The sequence below is a fragment of the Xiphias gladius genome, chromosome 23 (assembly GCF_016859285.1).
Source record: "Xiphias gladius isolate SHS-SW01 ecotype Sanya breed wild chromosome 23, ASM1685928v1, whole genome shotgun sequence".
Taxonomy (NCBI): Eukaryota; Metazoa; Chordata; class Actinopteri; order Istiophoriformes; family Xiphiidae; genus Xiphias; species Xiphias gladius.
In genome coordinates, this window is record NC_053422.1 from 9,907,501 (window position 1) to 9,925,326 (window position 17,826).

The following is a 17,826-nucleotide window of genomic DNA, read 5'->3' on the forward strand; positions in this document are numbered from 1 at the left end:
TACATTGGAGAGGACTCTCATGCACATCCTTTTTTTTTTTTTTGTCTCTGTACACAGCTTTTGTTTAATTATGAAAGCGTAATAGTGTTTGCTCTGCTGTCTTCTTTTGGCGATCCAACCACGACTGCGTTCCCGCTCTCAAAAGCCTCTGTCATTTTAAACGTATTTATTGTTGACAGCGAGGGCACAAGATCACACAAATATTTGGATGCGTACTTCTTAAAGAGTATAATTATCAGAAAACATCCAGAATGAAGGCGGGTACTGTTATCAAGTGGTCAAACAAGTACTGGTCATTAGACTTCAGGCGGTCTTACTGCACTGATCCACTTGAGCCCAGAACAGCTCCTAAAGGGACCACATCTAACACTACTGGAGAGGAATCCCACTTCCTTCTAATACAGACCTTCACCACTTAAGGGAACCTGGACAAGTACTCTCGCGTTGTATTTACTTTAAGTCGCAGGGTGTATCTTGAGCCCCAAGGATAACAGGACTGCCTCTCATCCCTAGTCTGCATAAAGTGCATTGGTATTTGAACTGATCTCGATGCTTCTCCTCCTCCAACCGGAAAGCTACAGAATGACACCTTCTTAAAAGCACATCTGTCAAAAGTTTCTTACCTCGCTTTTTTTTTTTTTTTTTTTAAACCTCATCTTTTGAGGCCGCACCTCAAAAGATGTCATACATTATTTATTTATTTATTTTTTTTATTTCTTTAAGCAAACTCGGAAAGAAACACGCATCTGTTAGCGAACTCTTGTTTCTTTGGCATTCAAGCTCAGGAGCCGGTGGCGCGCTGAGTGGATTCCTCTCGTTCGCTCCGAGTGGTTTGCCGCGGGGACGTCCGGGCGCTATGTGGCGTTTCTCCATGAAAACGCCGTCCTCTCTTGACGGTTCGCCAGCGACCCAGCTCGCTCGCCCTCGCGGCAGACTGACACAAAGGAGAAGAGCGGGAGTTTTTCCGTCGGCGAGTTCGCCTGCTCGCCGCGCGCGTCCGAAGCGAACTCGCATCCTGCTTCGGAAGCGAACCGGGCGGACGTCGTGGGGGCGGGCTCGCCCGCCGTAGCTAAAAGGTCCCGCTTTGACTGGCTGCTCTCAATGCAGTCCAGTCTGCCGAGCGGAGTGGACTGGCTGAGGGACGAGCCCGGTCTCCATTCAAGGATTTTACTTCGTACACTTCGTCCTACAGCAGAGGACCGACAGGAATCGCGCATCGCCTTCTGTGGACAATGTTTCTCTTGCAGTACACAGGTACACGTTTCAAGTTTGATCCCGCTCTCGCGGTTCTTTCATTCTTTCTCTTCTCCCGGTTGCATTGACAGCAGAGATGTTTTTTCTTCTTCTTCTTCCTCTCCTCCTCCTCCTCCTCCACACACACACCGACTGTCTGTACTTGTGTTGCTGCAGGCTCTCGGTGTATCGCTGTGTAACGGCAGGTAACGCGCGAGTTATGTGGCATTTCGCCCCCTTTCGTCGCGCATCCTGACGTCGTTCGGTCCAACTTGTAAGAGCGAGCCGAGGGGCTTTCCTGGCTGTTTTTCGGTCCGTAATTGCCGGGCGTATGCCAGCTGTTGAGACCGCGTAAGACGAGCGGACGCTGCCTGCCCTCCAGTGTGGTAGGGCTGTTCTCTTCTCGCGTCCCCCCGCATTTGATGTGTACGGTCGTGCTTTGCGGCGACAGGAGATTAACGTACGCGTTCTTACACTTGCTCGCCCGTGCGACGGACAGGAGCCGCGGCTAGGAAATTGACTGGCACCCGCCTACTGCAGCTGTTTATGGATGAAGTTTTTCAGAATGGGATTCAGTCCACGCCGCCGCCGGACCGCCGCTGTTGAAAATTCGTCTTCTTCACATGCTTCTCAGTCCGCTTTCTGTTATATTTGGGCAGTCACATTGTAGCACATAGGCCTACCGTGCAGGGGCTCGCGACTTGTTTGCCTTTATAGATATAAGTTGTTTGGCTTCTTTGCCGCGACGTCCGACTGTCCGAAATTTCCGTGTCATTCGTTCCCAAATCGCCACAACGCATAAATAGCTCGGTTTGAAATGGGACATTTTCTCTGGGCTCGCAGGATCTAATGAAGCGAGGATGCTGTTTGAACTCTCACATTAACCTGCTTACTCTGCTATCTCCTGGCGTTCCGTTCACCAGCTTCCTTTGTTTATATTCAGGGTAAATTTAATGACTTGTCTAAGATTAGTCTCATGGCATTCATTTTCTGTTTGTCATCATAGTGAGTATACCGACGAATTCCACTTTTCTTATCCCCCTCCTATGTGTATATATAGTTTATAATTTAAATACTTTTTGACATTTAGTAACAGATGTGTCGCTAGTGTTTGGGAAATAAGGTTTAATTGGCTTTGTAATGTTTTTCAGTGCTTTGATTCAAATTCACACTGCTTAAATCATCATTTGAAATATAGCGTGTAGTTTCATAAAACAAACAGTTTAGGACAAAAACGGCAGTATGATAAGCTAGTGCTTATTTTTAGATTATGTTTCTTGTCCTTTTCTGATTGGAAGGTTTTTGTTTCTCTCTTGTGCTGCTGTTCATCTCGTGCCGACAGAACAGATCAGTTTACCTCTCCCCTATTTTCTTCCCTTTCAGTCGCACAAACATGTTTTTCAATCAAATCAAATAGGGGTTGACTACCTCCCCATGACCACTGGGAGAGGAAAGGTCCATCAGGCCCTGTGACAGCCATTTACCTCCACACTGTGCTAGTCCTCTCTGATCAATCAGTAAAGCATCTTTTAGATTGCCTTTAATGGAGCGAGAGAGGAGGACTCTCTGCTTGGATCAGTCGGAGAGGAGAGATTTAAAGGTTGTACATAGAGTGCTTGAGAAGGAGCTCGAATATTTCAGCCCTCTTTGGCATTAGATGATAAGGCTGCAGAACAAATTAAGACTGAAGACAGAGCAGACTACTGTACAATACCAGGAGATTTGACAGCTTTGGAAACTCTCAAATTATAATTGGTTGCTGCTTGACAATTTGTGGTTACTAAGTGGGATTCTCGTAGCAGTGGCTGTCGAGGAAGAAAAAAAAAAAAAGTGACAAAGACGCCAGAAAAAGGAAAAAAACAAAAAACAAAGTGGAAAAAAATGAGTCATAGATAACCTGCAAATGTTAGATTTAGTAAAACCACCTACTTCAATGAGAGCCTCACTATGGTGAAATTTATCTGTGAGACGGAACCCCAGGATTGGCAGAGGTGTAACCGATTATCATAACCCATGGCCTGCTTTTTTTTTTTCAAATGTAGCCTCATACATGATACTCACAGTTTGTCCCAGCACTTCAAAAGCATGAATTGCTGCCCTGACAAAAAGCCCATCATGACTGTAAAATACTAAAAAATTAAAAATCAAAAAAATGTGTGTTTATTTTGATTCAGAGTAATGTCATATAGAACCCAGGGTCTCTTTATTTGCATCTGCTGGACAAATTGAACATTACAGTCACTGCACAGCCTATTAATTTGGAAGTGAGAATCAAAGTCAAGGCTGAAAATGGTACATGCCCTCTCACCAGCCGTGGTTATTTGAATGAAGTTGAATTTTTTCTGGAAAAAATTGATTTGCCAACTTAATGCAGATTTGTCTTTTCTGCTAATTGCAAGCACTTCACCTTAAATGAAAAAGCACTTGGCTTCAGTTTCATCTACGCTTGTGACAAACTCCCACAGCTATTCACTGATTCAGCCTACCCATTGGTATTCTGCGCTGTTGCTGTCACCTGACTGCTCAAAGCTGAGCTGACAGACAGGTAGGAAGCTCTTTAGCTTATCGATGAGGCAAGTTTTGTGCATAAACTCAAAAGTGCAAATTCCTTGTGTAAAGCTTTGGCAGCCAAGCCAGACAGGGTATTCCTGCTTATACCAGCATCAGAGATATGGTAAATGCAAAAGAGAAACGAGGGGCTCCATATCACCCCCTGTTGAGTGAGAATTTTATTTTCCAATAGATTATAGCAACACTGAAGTAGGAGTAGTGTATAGGACATAAATTGTTTCGACAACATTGTCCAAGTCTAGTGCAGTTATGCCTTTGGAAACAGTTACATCAAACATGCTAACTGACGTAGGCTAAAACAGACTGGAATGCAAGTGCGTCTCCCCCTGTGTTCAAGTAGCCTCTTGCTGCATTCAGATGGGGCCGAAGGAATAAATTTATTGTGGCAAATGCATACAATTAATGGTCAGTGCTACAAAGATACATGTTAAAAAGTCAGATAATTAAATATAAAGATCTTCAAAAAGGATTTTGCATGTGAGTATAGCTTTCTTGCGCCTTTTTTTTTCACTTATTCTGCAGACAAATCAATAGAAAAATACGTTTTTTAGTGAGTAGATACTAAGATACATGATGACACAGTAGTATTCTGCGAGATGATGAGATGGTATTAATATCCATGATTAGCGCAGTGCAGTCCAGTACATGCTTTTCTTAAGTTCAAAGTTACTGCTTGTGGATTGTGAAACCTCCCCTGTGGTAGTGTATTACATCACAGCTTGCCACATTTAGACCTGATGCACTTTTTTTTGTCCAAATATCAGTGATTTCCCCACTACAAGATGTCTTCAACCCACCCCCCCGCCACATCTCCATAGCTGTCACTGCGCCAAGCCCTGAATGTTTTAAATCCTTCTCCCTCTAAATGTAGTCATTTCATTTGGCTTATGTTGGCTGTTTATCATCACCAGTGAAAGTAGATGATGGTGTTGCACATATCCAAAGATAGAGATTAAATTATGTTGTAGTAATAACGGTCACGTATCGAATTAAATGAAATTTTAAAAAATCACGATTCTATAGATATGTTTTCATGGTTACTGCAAAGTTGTGCTGCTAGGCTAAAAGTTTCTTGTTTTACATGTGTTATAACTACTGGTGGTATAAATATCAGCACCTCTGTGGGTTAACAGTTGATTGTTTGAATTAACTGATACAGTTAGCACCAATCTCTGTTTAGTAATGACTGAAGTCTTACGATGCTGGTGCTTCTTGTCAAAGGAATATTTAGAAAATAATAAAGTTGCAGCAGATACTGGTGACGACGTCGTTGTGGTAGGCTACAATCTATGAAATAGTTGTAAGTAAACTATAATTGTGGAAAGCACCGTGAAAAACACAGTTTTATATACGAGCCTCCATCACAAAACAGCAGCCATTCACCAGAAACACTTTAAAAAGCTCCTTATGGGAAAACGGCATAGATGCTTCTGTGCATCACTTTTTACAAGAAACATGGCTGCTTTTGTCACGTAATTTCTGTTCAAGTGTTCTGTTGGTCTGATGTTAAAGCCTGTTGGTGTAATGTATTTGATTGTTTCACTGCCTCACCACGCATCCTAAATCTCTGTAGCAGGCTAATGTTGGGTAATAATTATTGTTCATTCCTGTGTCTAATTCTAACTTGTATTTGCCCTCCAGAAACCACATTTGACTTGGTCTAGTCATTCAGCTTTTTATTTACAAGAGCAGCGTTAAAATGAAGTTAAAGTGTGTCAAGGTTGAAGGAAAAGTATCTTAGTTTGTTTTGAAGATCCCTGTGAGGATCAGCAGTGTTGGCAGCGGCAGCAGTTCAACTTGCCATCTGGTATTGAGTAGCTAAGAGAGCTTGGCAGCCTGAAGGCAACCAACTCGGGGGCTCCAACCGTATCACTGACAGAGCTTTTCATTTGTAATCACTTTCATGATAGGCAACCACACAGGGAACCTTGATATTAGAGCTAAGGACTCTGCAACAGCAAGTTCAGGAGCTACATGAAAGATGAAGAGTGCCATCAGACTTATTCTGCATTTGCTGTGTATGAGCAGTGTGTGACACTGGATTGGGGTTGCAGTGCTGCTTTGTTAAACCCTGCTGACATTCCCTTAGAGCAGAGGAGAATAGAGAGGCAGTTTGAAGACGCTGGATCATGCTGCTCACCAGGGAGTTGCTTTACAACTTTTCAGCATTTTCATATCTACTCTCAAAAACATGTAATACAAACTTCAGTCTTCTACATTTGTCTCAATGTTCTGTGGAATCTGTAGTCCCATGTGTGTTGGGGCAGGCTAAAACAAACATGGGGGCATGTATTCTACATTTGACACTAAGAGTATATGCCATGTTTAACAAAGAGATTCTGTCACTCAAAAACAAGGCTTTCTATTTAATGCGTAGTGCTCATATGCACCATTTATCACACATGCCCACTTTTATATCCTATTGTAAACATTATTTCACTTGTGCTGAATCAGTTCAGCCCATTTATACCAGTTAATTACAGTGTAGTTCAGACTCAACATGTGACTCACCACAGGAAGAGGCACCAAAACCCAAGTTTACTTGGGTTAAGCTCCAGAGATTTAACAAAGTTTTTTTTATTTGTGGAGAAAGCCACATATACTGTAGTGCTTCTATTGTCTGGTAATGAAAGACGTAAAGCTTGATCTTACCTTAATTTTGTATTTTTATGAGCTTTCTGTTCTCGGTCATTCTCTGGTTCAATTTGGTATGCTTATATGGAACTCCCAGGAAGATGGTTTGTTTTGTCTGTTGAGCTACGAGTCAATCCGAACTGTATGAATGTAATTATATTTTGCCGAGCTGTGAACTTTCTTAAATCAGATAAATCGAACTTGACCAATGTATGTTGATGCTAAATGTCAAATGAATCTTGTTATACTAAGTCAGAGTGACTTTCTTGCTGTTTGGTCTTTAGCATGTTTTGCTACTCATCCAAGTAGCTTTAGTAACAAAATAACAGTAAAACTCTTGGACAAGAGACTAAATATCTCTTATATGAGCCATCTGGTAGCCTAATGGTAAAGGCACACGCCACATAACCGCAATGTCCATGGTTTGATCCCCAGCTGGGGGACCCTTGTTTCCTGTGCCTCTCTAGACTGTCAACTGTCAAATAAAAGCAAAATGTCAAAAAAAAAAAATCTGTTATACCAAGCCTCAAGTCCAGTCATTTTTGACTTGTAGATGTCCTATGACCTGGATGACTGAAAATCTTTGCAGACTTCATGTCATCCTAGACAGTCATATTTGACTGTCAGACTTTTACAACTCAAAGATTTAGGAGCAACACCTGGCCAAACTGCAGGACTTGTGCTTATGCTAGTGTTTTTAGTAATGAGAGAATCCACAGCTGTCACTGTAATGTGCAGACACACATTTATAGCTTATTCTCCAGGACTGTCCCACTTCAGTGCGCTGCAGGAAAGAACATGACAACTCTCTGGGTGAAACAGTCACAGAAATATTAGACCTGCCTGGCAATTTGGCATTCCCAAGACACAGAATGAACCTGAGTTTTTGTTTTTTTAAGGCGGGATCTTTTTTCCTTACCAGCAGTGCCAAGGCGAGCAATTGAAAGTAGCAAGGGCACGTGGCATGATGGATCACCATAGGGATGTGGGACACTACTGTTATACATCTCTGAAGTTACCTATGTCCACTGCTGCTTCAGAGATTGTTATACAGTAAATTTTCTGCCTTAGCACTGGATGATAAATTGAGCCACTACATCTAACTTTTATGTAGGAGTTGCACTGTGTATTGGTTTTGTTGTTTTCTTCTTTTAAATATCATAAGAGCTGACTGTTGCATATACTGTGGATTTATTCGTGAGTAACTGAATTTATTGATGGAAGTTCCATGACATTTATTAAATTTTTGCTGTTTTCGTAAGAATATATGGCTGTGCAGGAGCTGACCCTCTTGCCCGAAATCTGTTCTTCCAAACACTGATATGTCGAACATTTCCCCCATAGAGAGAATGGAGAAAGCTGAGACTATGGTTCAGTGGTTTGGACCAGAGAACAGGGGTATCCACAGAGATTGCTTGTCTGGAAAGCAGCCATCACTCTATTGTAATAGAGACTGAGAGCCCAGATTTATAAGGCTCTTACTTTAAGAAGAAGGAATGGCTTAAGGGGGGAAAAAGGAGCATGAAAACAAAATGGTACCAAAATGGATGAACAGAATGTAACCAAGAATGCATTATTAATAGGGTAGGAGAAGTTCTCTGTATGCTGTCTGTCTTATGGGGGCATTTTGCCTCTCAGTAAAAGAATGAAAGAAAGTGCTCTCATGGGTTAGTTGGTAGAATATGTCTGCAATACTATTAACCTCATATTCTGAACCACGTTTACATGAAAACTTAGCCCTCTGTGGAAATGAAGTTGGAAGACTCGGGGTAACCCCGGAATTTTCCATTTGTAGGATACATTTTTTGTGGTGAATTTTGTTTGGGGTGTTTCTTTCCTATTTATATCAACAAACTCACACTCACAGATCCTTACTGTGCAAAACCTTTCATAGCTCTGGAGAAAAAAAAACACTGTCTGAAATGTCATTGGAACTGCTCTGAAAGGTTTGGTGTTTGAGCTCAAAGGAAGCCCTGTACTTGCATGTTTACTGCACTTAGCCTGGCTAGAGTCAGACCTCCGGTACTGGATAAATGCAAGGCTTTTTCTGCGCTCAGCACATCTGACTAGCCAATATTAGTTCTGTAGCTTCTTTTTTTTTTTTTTTTTTTTTCTTTTCAGAAATAGAGGGTCAGCATTTATGTGAGGATGATACAACACCATTGTAACATTTTGACCAGGGAATAGGGGTGTGGTTTGCAGTCGGGTTCTTTTAAGTTATAGCTCTGTCTATTTTGGACCATTGGAATGCCACTTGAGGTCAGCATTTGGGTGAACTTAAGAGCTCTCTCGGCAACATGGTCGTGGCCAGTTGAATTGAGGTCATCTAGATAGATGAGTTAAGTCCAAGTCCACTTTACTTTCATGGTCTCTTACTGTGTTTTAGTAGTTTAAAGTATGTATATTACTGACATCACAATTTTTCTCATCTTACTTCCACAATAGTCCATATGAACATTGTTTTTGGTTGATAGTCCTTCATGACATTGTTAATCCAATTTATCCTATCTAGTTTAATAGTAATATTTATCTCAGCTCGCTGACCACTGACTACTTTTCATACAGTTACTTTTTTATAAAATTTGTTTATTTTTGATGTGGATAACTACTCTTCTCAGGGTGCCTGAATCAGATCATTTCCAGAACATCACTAGTTTTGTTTTCTGTAAAAACACCACAACATTCTTGCTATTCATTAACCCTTGTTTAGGAAAGCACCACTGGTAATTGTGGCTAAATCTCAAATTACACTGTTACCCCACAGGCAAGTGTCAGCAAACTATCTGGAGATAATGTGAAACAGGCACTTAGAGGAAACAGTGAAGGAAATGATGGCTAGAGCCAAGTGAAATGCCACTGCACCTCGTTTAGCTGTTCTTTGAGTTTGCATGCTTCACATGAAATGTGTTTTAACAAATGCTAGATATCGGTGCACTTTTAAGCACACATCACAAAATAGTTTCAGTTAATGCAGTACATGTACAGTAAGCTCTGATTTATTTTTCAGAATCAGAATTAGAAAAACTTTACTGATCCCTGCATGGAAATTGCTTTGTTACAATTGCTCAACCCGCAGTTAGGAAAGAAACAACTATTAAATAGTAATTAAACAACAACCTTAATGGCGTGTGAGCATTCCCTTGGTATATAGTATGGATATAGCCACACAGCTAACATTTCAATGTCTGGGCTGCAGAAACGTTCCTTTATGGTAATGTGACCAAGGTGGCACCACATGTATGTCATGCAACACAGGTCTTTGGCTGGGATCAAACCGTGGATGTTGTGGCTATGCAGCTTGCGCTGCAACCATTCAGCGCTCCAAAACATGTAGGTCATTTTGCAGTGGAAAAATAAACTGGTACGTGCTCTCTCAGGGACAAACAATGCGATGGTGACACTTTTTAAATTGGGCTTTTTTCCCCCTGCAGTTTCTTGTTGCTTACCTCATTTGCCAACATATACGCTGACACCGTTATGTAATCCAATATTAGCTTATTGTAATATATCAGTCTGATCAAATTATCAGTCAAACTCATTTTGAGACTGCTGAGACTAAGATCATTGGACTAAACTTTTAAGTCTGACAGTTTAAAAATCTAAGCCTTCGGCTCCTTGCCTTGCATTATTTTTTAGCACTCTCTGCCAGCAAGTCCTCTTAATCAGCATAGGTCTATACATCTTTAAATGCACTTTGACCTCTACCTCAGTGTTTGTGACAGCAAGTTAAACTTTGATTTTTTGCTTCCAACACCTGTCCACCTTTCTGTGCTGCTATACATCAAGATGGTTATTTAGATAATCTGTTCTAGATGCTGAATGTCATTCCTTGTGGAGGCTGTGGCCTTAAGGACATATGCTGACAACAGCTGACTTACCATCATAGTACTGAACACAGCCATTACAGACAAGAAGGTAATTGGATTCACAAATCAGCCATGGCTCCAGGTTTATAGTGGCACTGGGCTTTATGGGTCATATTTCAGAGACTGTTTCGACAGTTTGTCAGAGAGGGGGCTTGTTGGTAACGAGAAACTGGTGAAGGAGAGAGTCAGGAGCATCTAAACCCTCCTTTTACGTCAGAGAAACTGGTGGAGAGAAAATACACAAATAAAGAGTGGATCCTGAAACTTGTATGTTCTAAATGAGGTCTTGTCAAATATAATAGCTCTCATGTGAAATAGTCTGAAATACGAGAAATGTGTTTTTCTTTTCTCTGGTTGTCCTTTTCACTAACTTGACCATGCTTACTTAAAATTATGTTCTCCTAGTTCCTCTTCTTCCCTTTTTGCACTCTATGTGGAACTTGTGCCTACTAAACCACTTATTCTATACAAATCAATTTTTTCCTGTTTATTTTTTTTTCTACCTTTTTACACAAATAAAAGTTCTCCTGAGGCTCAAGGAGGTTGATGATAAAGTACGCGTGTTCTTGTGAGGCTGTGTGGGAGGAAAAGTTGAGGAGAACCTTCTTCCTTTCTTCCTCTCCAAGAGCTGACGCATAATGCGGGTTCTCAGTTATGCTTTCTGTGTTTGTCCCAATACAAGTCAGGGAGGTAGATCAATATGAAGATTAATTGTTGTGTCCAAGTTGAGGGCTGCATCAGCAACCTGCATTTTTCAGGCCTCTAGTGAGTGTCCAAATGCCTCCCTATTCGACGAGCGTTCAGCTTTAGCTTGTTAGTGTGGTCTCTGGACCGAAGCTGGGCTGAGAGAAAATTCGACCAGGCTCCAGGGGTAACACACTGAGGCTCAGTGCTGCTCTGCTCAGCACCACCAACTGGCAAAGCAGGGTTCCCATGGAATTTTCTCGGCTTAATATAACCTCCTGGATATTAGGTATTACGTTAACTGTTCTCCGAGGTATCAGAAGTGGTGGGGTAACCCAGGCTGTAGTGGAGTGATATCTGTTTCTCTTGGGCACTCTGCCTTAAAATGAAACATTTCCTCGGTTTGATCTGCCTTGGATCAAGTAACATCTCTAGGTTAGGATGATGGAAATTAATCCTTATTTATAATGCATTGTATTCTTTCAGTCTGCTTGTCTGGATGAGGATTATTTAGTAGGTTTGTGAAATATCAGCGTGTTTCTGTTGAAGCACATTGATACATCGTGTCTTGGAATGTCCAATATGTCATGCCAATAAATAAACAGCATGAGCATGAACTAACTGGAAAGGGAAAAGTGGCCAACAACATAATTGATAAATTTCCCTCCTGCTGGCCAAAGAAGCATTTTAGTGCTGTGTAAAGGTGAAGATGTTTTGAAATCATCAGATTAACTTGAATCAGTCATAATTAGGTGTAACTGGCAGATTTCAGGGGTAATTATATCACTCTAAATAACCCATGGATGGAATGAAGAAGATGATAAAAAGGTTGGTAAAGAAGCATTTATTTCTCTACTCAGACCCTCCAAAAAGATTTATGTATCTATGTACATAAATTTACATATGTCCTCTTAAAACATAGTCATAGTTTTTTGTAAATTTGGTTATGTTACTAACAGAATGTGTTAAGCTCTGTTGTGTTTGTAAGAAAGGGCTATCTGCCTGAATTTGTTTTTAAAAACTCCTGCTTTTAATGCACCCTACTGTCCCCAAGATCAGCAGGTAGTAGTAGAGTTAACTTGAAAGCAAATATCACTGAAGATATGCTTATTATGGTTTACTAATATCTGCCTGGAGTTAAAGGTTGACCTTGACAATAAGACTGAATAGAAAAGGACTGAGAAATGGAAATGGCAGCATTTTTTTTAACTTTAATTTGATACTGCAACCCACTTTATCCAGACCACCCACAAAGTACATATTTGATTCAGGGTCAGTGGAGTTGCTAAATATTATGCAGATGAGCCAGTCATGATTCACTAGTCTCTCATTTCACTCTAATCTTCATTGGACGATTTAAAAAATTTTATATAATGAAATCACTTCTGTACTACAAAAACTTAAAAAAGTCCAATTCCAGGTAGTAGTGGATCAGTGTTAAACCCTTGGTCTAGTTCCTTCATTCCCATCATGAAGATAATGCAGTACAATAAATTTAGGATGGGCATTGTCTGTAATAAGGACTTTAATATGTTGCATATATGCACTAAGATCTCTTGATAGAGACAATGGTCAACTTTGATGTAAACATCAGCAGTGTTTAATTGGGGTTTGATTCCTTTTGAGACTGTGACATTTTGTTGTAATAGTTGCCCTGTCGCAAACCATCATGCTGGTCACACTCCCTGCGCAGACACAGTAACATTTGGGTTTTTGCTCAAACTTTTCCACAAAGCACTCATCGCTACTTGCTAATTAATACACAAGCAAATCACTGTTGGAGTGAAGTTGTTAGCACCAACAACTTTGAAAATGGTTAGTGATTATTGCGTTTTTGCACACACAGTTGGATGCTTTGTTTGCGCGTTTACTTTATTTGTACGGGAATGTGTGCTGTAGGGATTGAGATTACTTGACATCAGTACCCTCTCCCTCTCTATCAAATGTTTTTTGAGGGATTCAAAATGAATGGCAAGGAAGTTATAATTATCTTAATTGATATGTGAAGCTACAAATAATGTTTATTTTCATTATCGATTATGCTGCGAATTGTTTTCACGATTATTCAATGAAACATTTGGTCTAGTGTCCATGATATCTTTAAAATGCTTCTTTTGTATGAACAACAGTCCAAAGATATTTGGTTTACTATCAAAGAAGACAGAAAACCAGAAAATCCTCATGTTTGAGAAGTTGAAATTGAAAAATGCTTGGCATTTTTTCTTAATACATGACTTTCATGATCAATCTCTCATTAATACAGTTACTGACTAACTTTCTTGATTGATTAATTGATGCCAACTAAAAATAATACTTTTAGTGCTAATGTTTATTCATGTGGCACTTATAAAAAGCGCACAGTGATTAACTGTTAAGTAAAAAAGTGTAAAAGGTGAATATTCAATAATGAATCAAAAGAAGTCGTAAATATTGATTTGAGCAAACATTTTTGAGGACTTTTTAGATTCCTCATTTATTGTGCCTTCATATGTATTAGCTTCTGCTCTCAGGCTGTAACTGTAGTTGCTGTGTGGTTTAGGAACATGCTAAGAGCCAGACAGCAGCTGAGTAGGTTTGTACAGTGGGTGATAGTGAACATCCCTGTGCGAACTCTGATAACACCTTAAGGGTTTTTATGTATTAAGTGATCAATCTTTCATTACCATCTTGTTCTTGTCACACCCTTTCATTCCCGTTTCTTCTCTCATCATATTAGTCATTAATAATGGTGTGACTACAGTCCTTGGTCTGTGTGCTCTGATGAGTGATGGATGGATGGATAGATGGATGGCAAAAGGAGAGACAGTAGAGAGAACAGAGGAGTAGAGCTAGGCTCACCAGATTATAGCCTGTAGAGCTATCCTGTTGCATGATCTATGGGGCTTCATTTGTTTGTGCTGTTTTGGTAATTAAACAGGGGAGGCACACTCAGTGGAGTCTGGCTCTTGGCTTAGTTTCTCTCTCCTAATCTTCCCACAAGACCAGATAATTAATGGTAGAATGGCAGGAGAGCCCGCGGTCCTTCTGTTAATGGAAGGGATTCATCTTGTTTATTCAACTTACTGCTTGTTTGCTTATTCAGAGCTTGGCCAGGGTGTCATCACTGCGATGGTCAAAGATATTGAGAGCTGGCATCTGTCCAGACGTCTGATGGCAGATGATATTGTGACACGTCCTGGAGCAGACATGAATATTCTCAGCTAGGTTTTATCCCGCATCCTAATTGTCTGACTTTATCATCATTGTTTAGTCATGTATTAAATGGATTATGAGAGCACTGGAAGGTCAGGCATTCGAATCTCACTTTGACATCAAGTCATCGATCACAGTTTATGTAAGGAGTACCTTTTTAAATAGTCATTTTTTAAATCTTCTGTTACTGTATATGTTAAAGGATATGAATAGTGATATTCCATATTCTTGTTAACCGTCCACAAATCCCATAAGAAGATCAAAACCAACTGTGCATTAGTGTGTATCTCAGTACTTTCCAACCTCCCTACCCTTTCTGTGGCCCACTACCCAAGCCGAGTGGTTCTTAATCAATATGTAAATCTTTTAAAACAATCAAGATTATATACTATATATGTACATACATACTAAATATATATAAAAAGGGCTAAATGATTCCCTAAAACAGCAGGGTACTGTACTTTTTAGGAAACCTTACTCATACAAGAGTATACAGTATTGTGAATTATTCTCAATTGCAGACTAATACATATTTAGTGCTCTAGGTAGTATTTAGTGCAGCAGGATGTTGTATGTGGGATTGAGTCAAAATAAACTACAAAGCACATGTTCATCGTGATGAAGGAACACCCACTGTCATCCACTGCGACAGTGTTTCTCAGAGAAGTGTTTTTTATAGTTTTCAGACAACAAAACTACACAACAAAAAAATGTCTAAGGCACAGAGAAATAAGGTCTGCAATGTATATCACGCTTTACCTACATAGGTATTACTTGTTATTACGCTCAAGTCATTGTCAGTTTTTTGTCATTTCATGGTATTTGATGGCAATCAGAAAAAACACTCACCAAGCACTTTATTAGGTACACCTGTACACATGCTTATTCTTATGCTATCATGTGTCAGCAGTGCAATGCATAAAATCATGCAGATGTAGGCCAGGAGCTTCGGTTCACATCAAACACCAGAATGGGGGAAAAAATGTAATCTCAGTGACTTTGACCATAGAAAGATTGTTGGTGCCAGTCAGGCTGGTTTGAGTAATTCAGTTCTGAAATTGCTGATTTCCCAGTGTTCTCACAGGTGGAGAATTCAATTGTGGTGTCATTTCATGTGACCGATATGCATGCAGGGACACATGCAGTTCAGAGAGGGCAAATGTAACCCAGGTATTCTGTAGCTACAATTTACAGATGTCCCCTAAATGGCTCACATGCAGGCTATTGGTAGACGCTAGGTAGGGGGCTGCACATAGAGAAGCCTATAATCCCCACTCAGTTACTGCAGCGCACACAACTCAGACAGGTGTGTGGCCAAAAATTAATTAGTTTGAAAAGAGTAAAATATGGCCTTCTAATGTAAGATTAACCTAAGTTGAAACCAAGTGATTTCATGTACCTGGGTGGGCCACCCAAATAGAGCCTATGTATGGGAAACATTGTCTCCTGGGATTTTATTCAGAGTTTATTCAGAATGGTTCGAAAAACACCACAGCGAGCGGGAGTTCTGCAGACAGAAACACCTCATTAATGAGAGAGGTCAGAGGAGAAAAGCATCTCAGAAAGCATAACACGTCGAAACCTTGAGGCGGATGGGCTACAACAGCAGAAGACCATGTCAGATTCCACTCCTGTCAGTGGGCACAGGCTCACCGAAACTGGACAGTTGAAGACTGGAAAAACGTAGCCTTCTGATGAATCTCCATTTCTGTTGGGGCACTCAGATAGTAGGGTCAGAATTTGGCATCAACAGCATGACCCAACCATGGACCCAACCTGCCTTGTGTCAGCAGTCCAGGCTGGTGGTGGTGGTGGTTTAATGGTGTGGGGAATGTTTTCTTGTTACACTTTGGGACCCTCAGTACCAATCAATCATGGTTTGAATGCCACTGCCTGTCTGAGTATTGTTACTGACCATGTGCATCCCTTTATGGCAATTTACCATCTTCTCATCACTACTTCCAGCATGATAATTCACCATGGCACAAAGCAAAAGTTGTCTCAAACTGCTTTCATGAACATGACAATGGGTTCAGTGTACTTCAGTTGCCTCCTCAGACACCAGATCTGAATCCAGTAGAACACCTTTGGAATGGTAGAACGGGAGATTGGCAGCATGAATGTGCAGCTGACAAATCTGCAGAAATTATGTGATGCAATCAAATCAACGTGGACCAGAATCTCTAAAGGAGTGTTTCCAATATCTCGTGGAATCCATGCCATGAGGAATTGTGTTTTTTTTTTTTTTTTTTTTAAATCAAATGGAGGCCGTACTCATTATAGTGTTCATAATAAAGTGCTCTTTGAATCACCTGACCTATACTTTTAAAACAGAAACCTAATGTAAGTCTGTTTGTGAACTGCCATATGATATAGGTTAGTACTGTTCCCTCTGACCGTGGATATGAATAAATTTGGTATGTATTAATTTCCTGGTGTTGACAAGTGCCAGGCAGAATGTGGCTTGTCACATACAATAGTTGGATGTATAGCCTGAAGGTAAACAGAGCAGCGGGGAAAAGAGAGATATACCCATGGTAGATGGGGCCTGTGGGAAACTAGGAGCTCAAATCTCTCCCCGAGCAATATTCTGACACAGGCTTTTGAAGAGCTGAGCTGTCAACGTCAGCCTCCTGACCAGATCCTCATTAGCCAACACCACTACCAAGAGAACAGGCGAGATGGAGACACCTCTCCAGCACCACTCAAGAGAAAATGCCTTTCTTACTGAAAATTAATTTTGGAATAAGGGATTCATTGTGTGAGAACAAGGTGGGGAGCACATTTAGTATTGTCTGGTGAAGTGGGTTTCTCTCCATGAATCACATGCCGCACAAATTCTTATTAATGTGGATCCTAAGGAGTACTTAATCCCTAGGAGCTGCTTTAAGGTAAACAGAGCAATGTGGGGATGAGAGATATTCCCATGGTAGACTAGTTGTTTAGGGTTGTGTTTGTACATGCTGCTTGCAGCTGAAGTCTCCCATCACGACCTTTTGTAAACAGAGGCTATGGCACTGGGGCTGTTAACATGTAGAGAATCATAAGCAACTGACCATAGAGCTGGCTCCGAAACGGTGATTGGCTTCTGAATGATTTCTAAACAGGGTGGAATACCCTCGAGGTCTTATAGATCCCAAAGGTATTCCACCCTGTTTAAGTGTGCTCTTGATCAATTGAGGAAAAAAAATAACTCATTGTTACCTTACTGGCCTGGTACTGCTCTGCCCCGATTAATGAGCTGAGACATTTGAAGCACTCATTTCAAGTATGTGTGGTTGGTGCTGCTTAGGGCACACTGCAACTGGCAGCATTTATAGATAGCTTGATGTGACAACATCTATACTAATCTTAAAGAAGAATCTGAAGCAAAGTCCTCTTTGCATGTCATCTTCTAATTTAGGTGGGATGTTTTTAATAGAGCACTTGTTAAATGTAAACATTTTTAAGCAAGATTCATTTTTATTGAAAAAACAGTCTCATGTAGTAGCTGTTGTGGAAATTGTGATCATACCACATGATCTGTAATACCAGATAGTTTGCTAGATGTTAAGGAATTGTAGATGTTTAAATTTCTGTTTGTTGGAGTTTTCCATTTTTTTCCCCTTTTTTTTCTATTCAAATTTACTTAGGAAAAAAGGAAATG

The 17,826-nt window shown here is 40.5% G+C and overlaps 1 protein-coding gene across 5 annotated transcripts in view; it reads left to right on the forward strand.

The window, feature by feature from the left end:
* Positions 1–17,826, forward strand: part of LOC120785145 (ecto-NOX disulfide-thiol exchanger 2-like) — a 184,935-nt gene that overhangs the window by 51,774 nt on the left and 115,335 nt on the right. Inside the window, exon 1 of one of the 5 annotated variants that reach the window (XM_040119565.1) lies at positions 1,113–1,254. The exons of the other annotated variants lie outside the window; for them this stretch is intronic. Within the exon in view, the coding sequence (XP_039975499.1) occupies positions 1,233–1,254 (22 nt within the window). The 5' untranslated portion in view covers positions 1,113–1,232. Of the gene's footprint in view, positions 1–1,112; positions 1,255–17,826 lie in introns of those variants that run through there. 5 annotated transcript variants of the gene reach the window in all.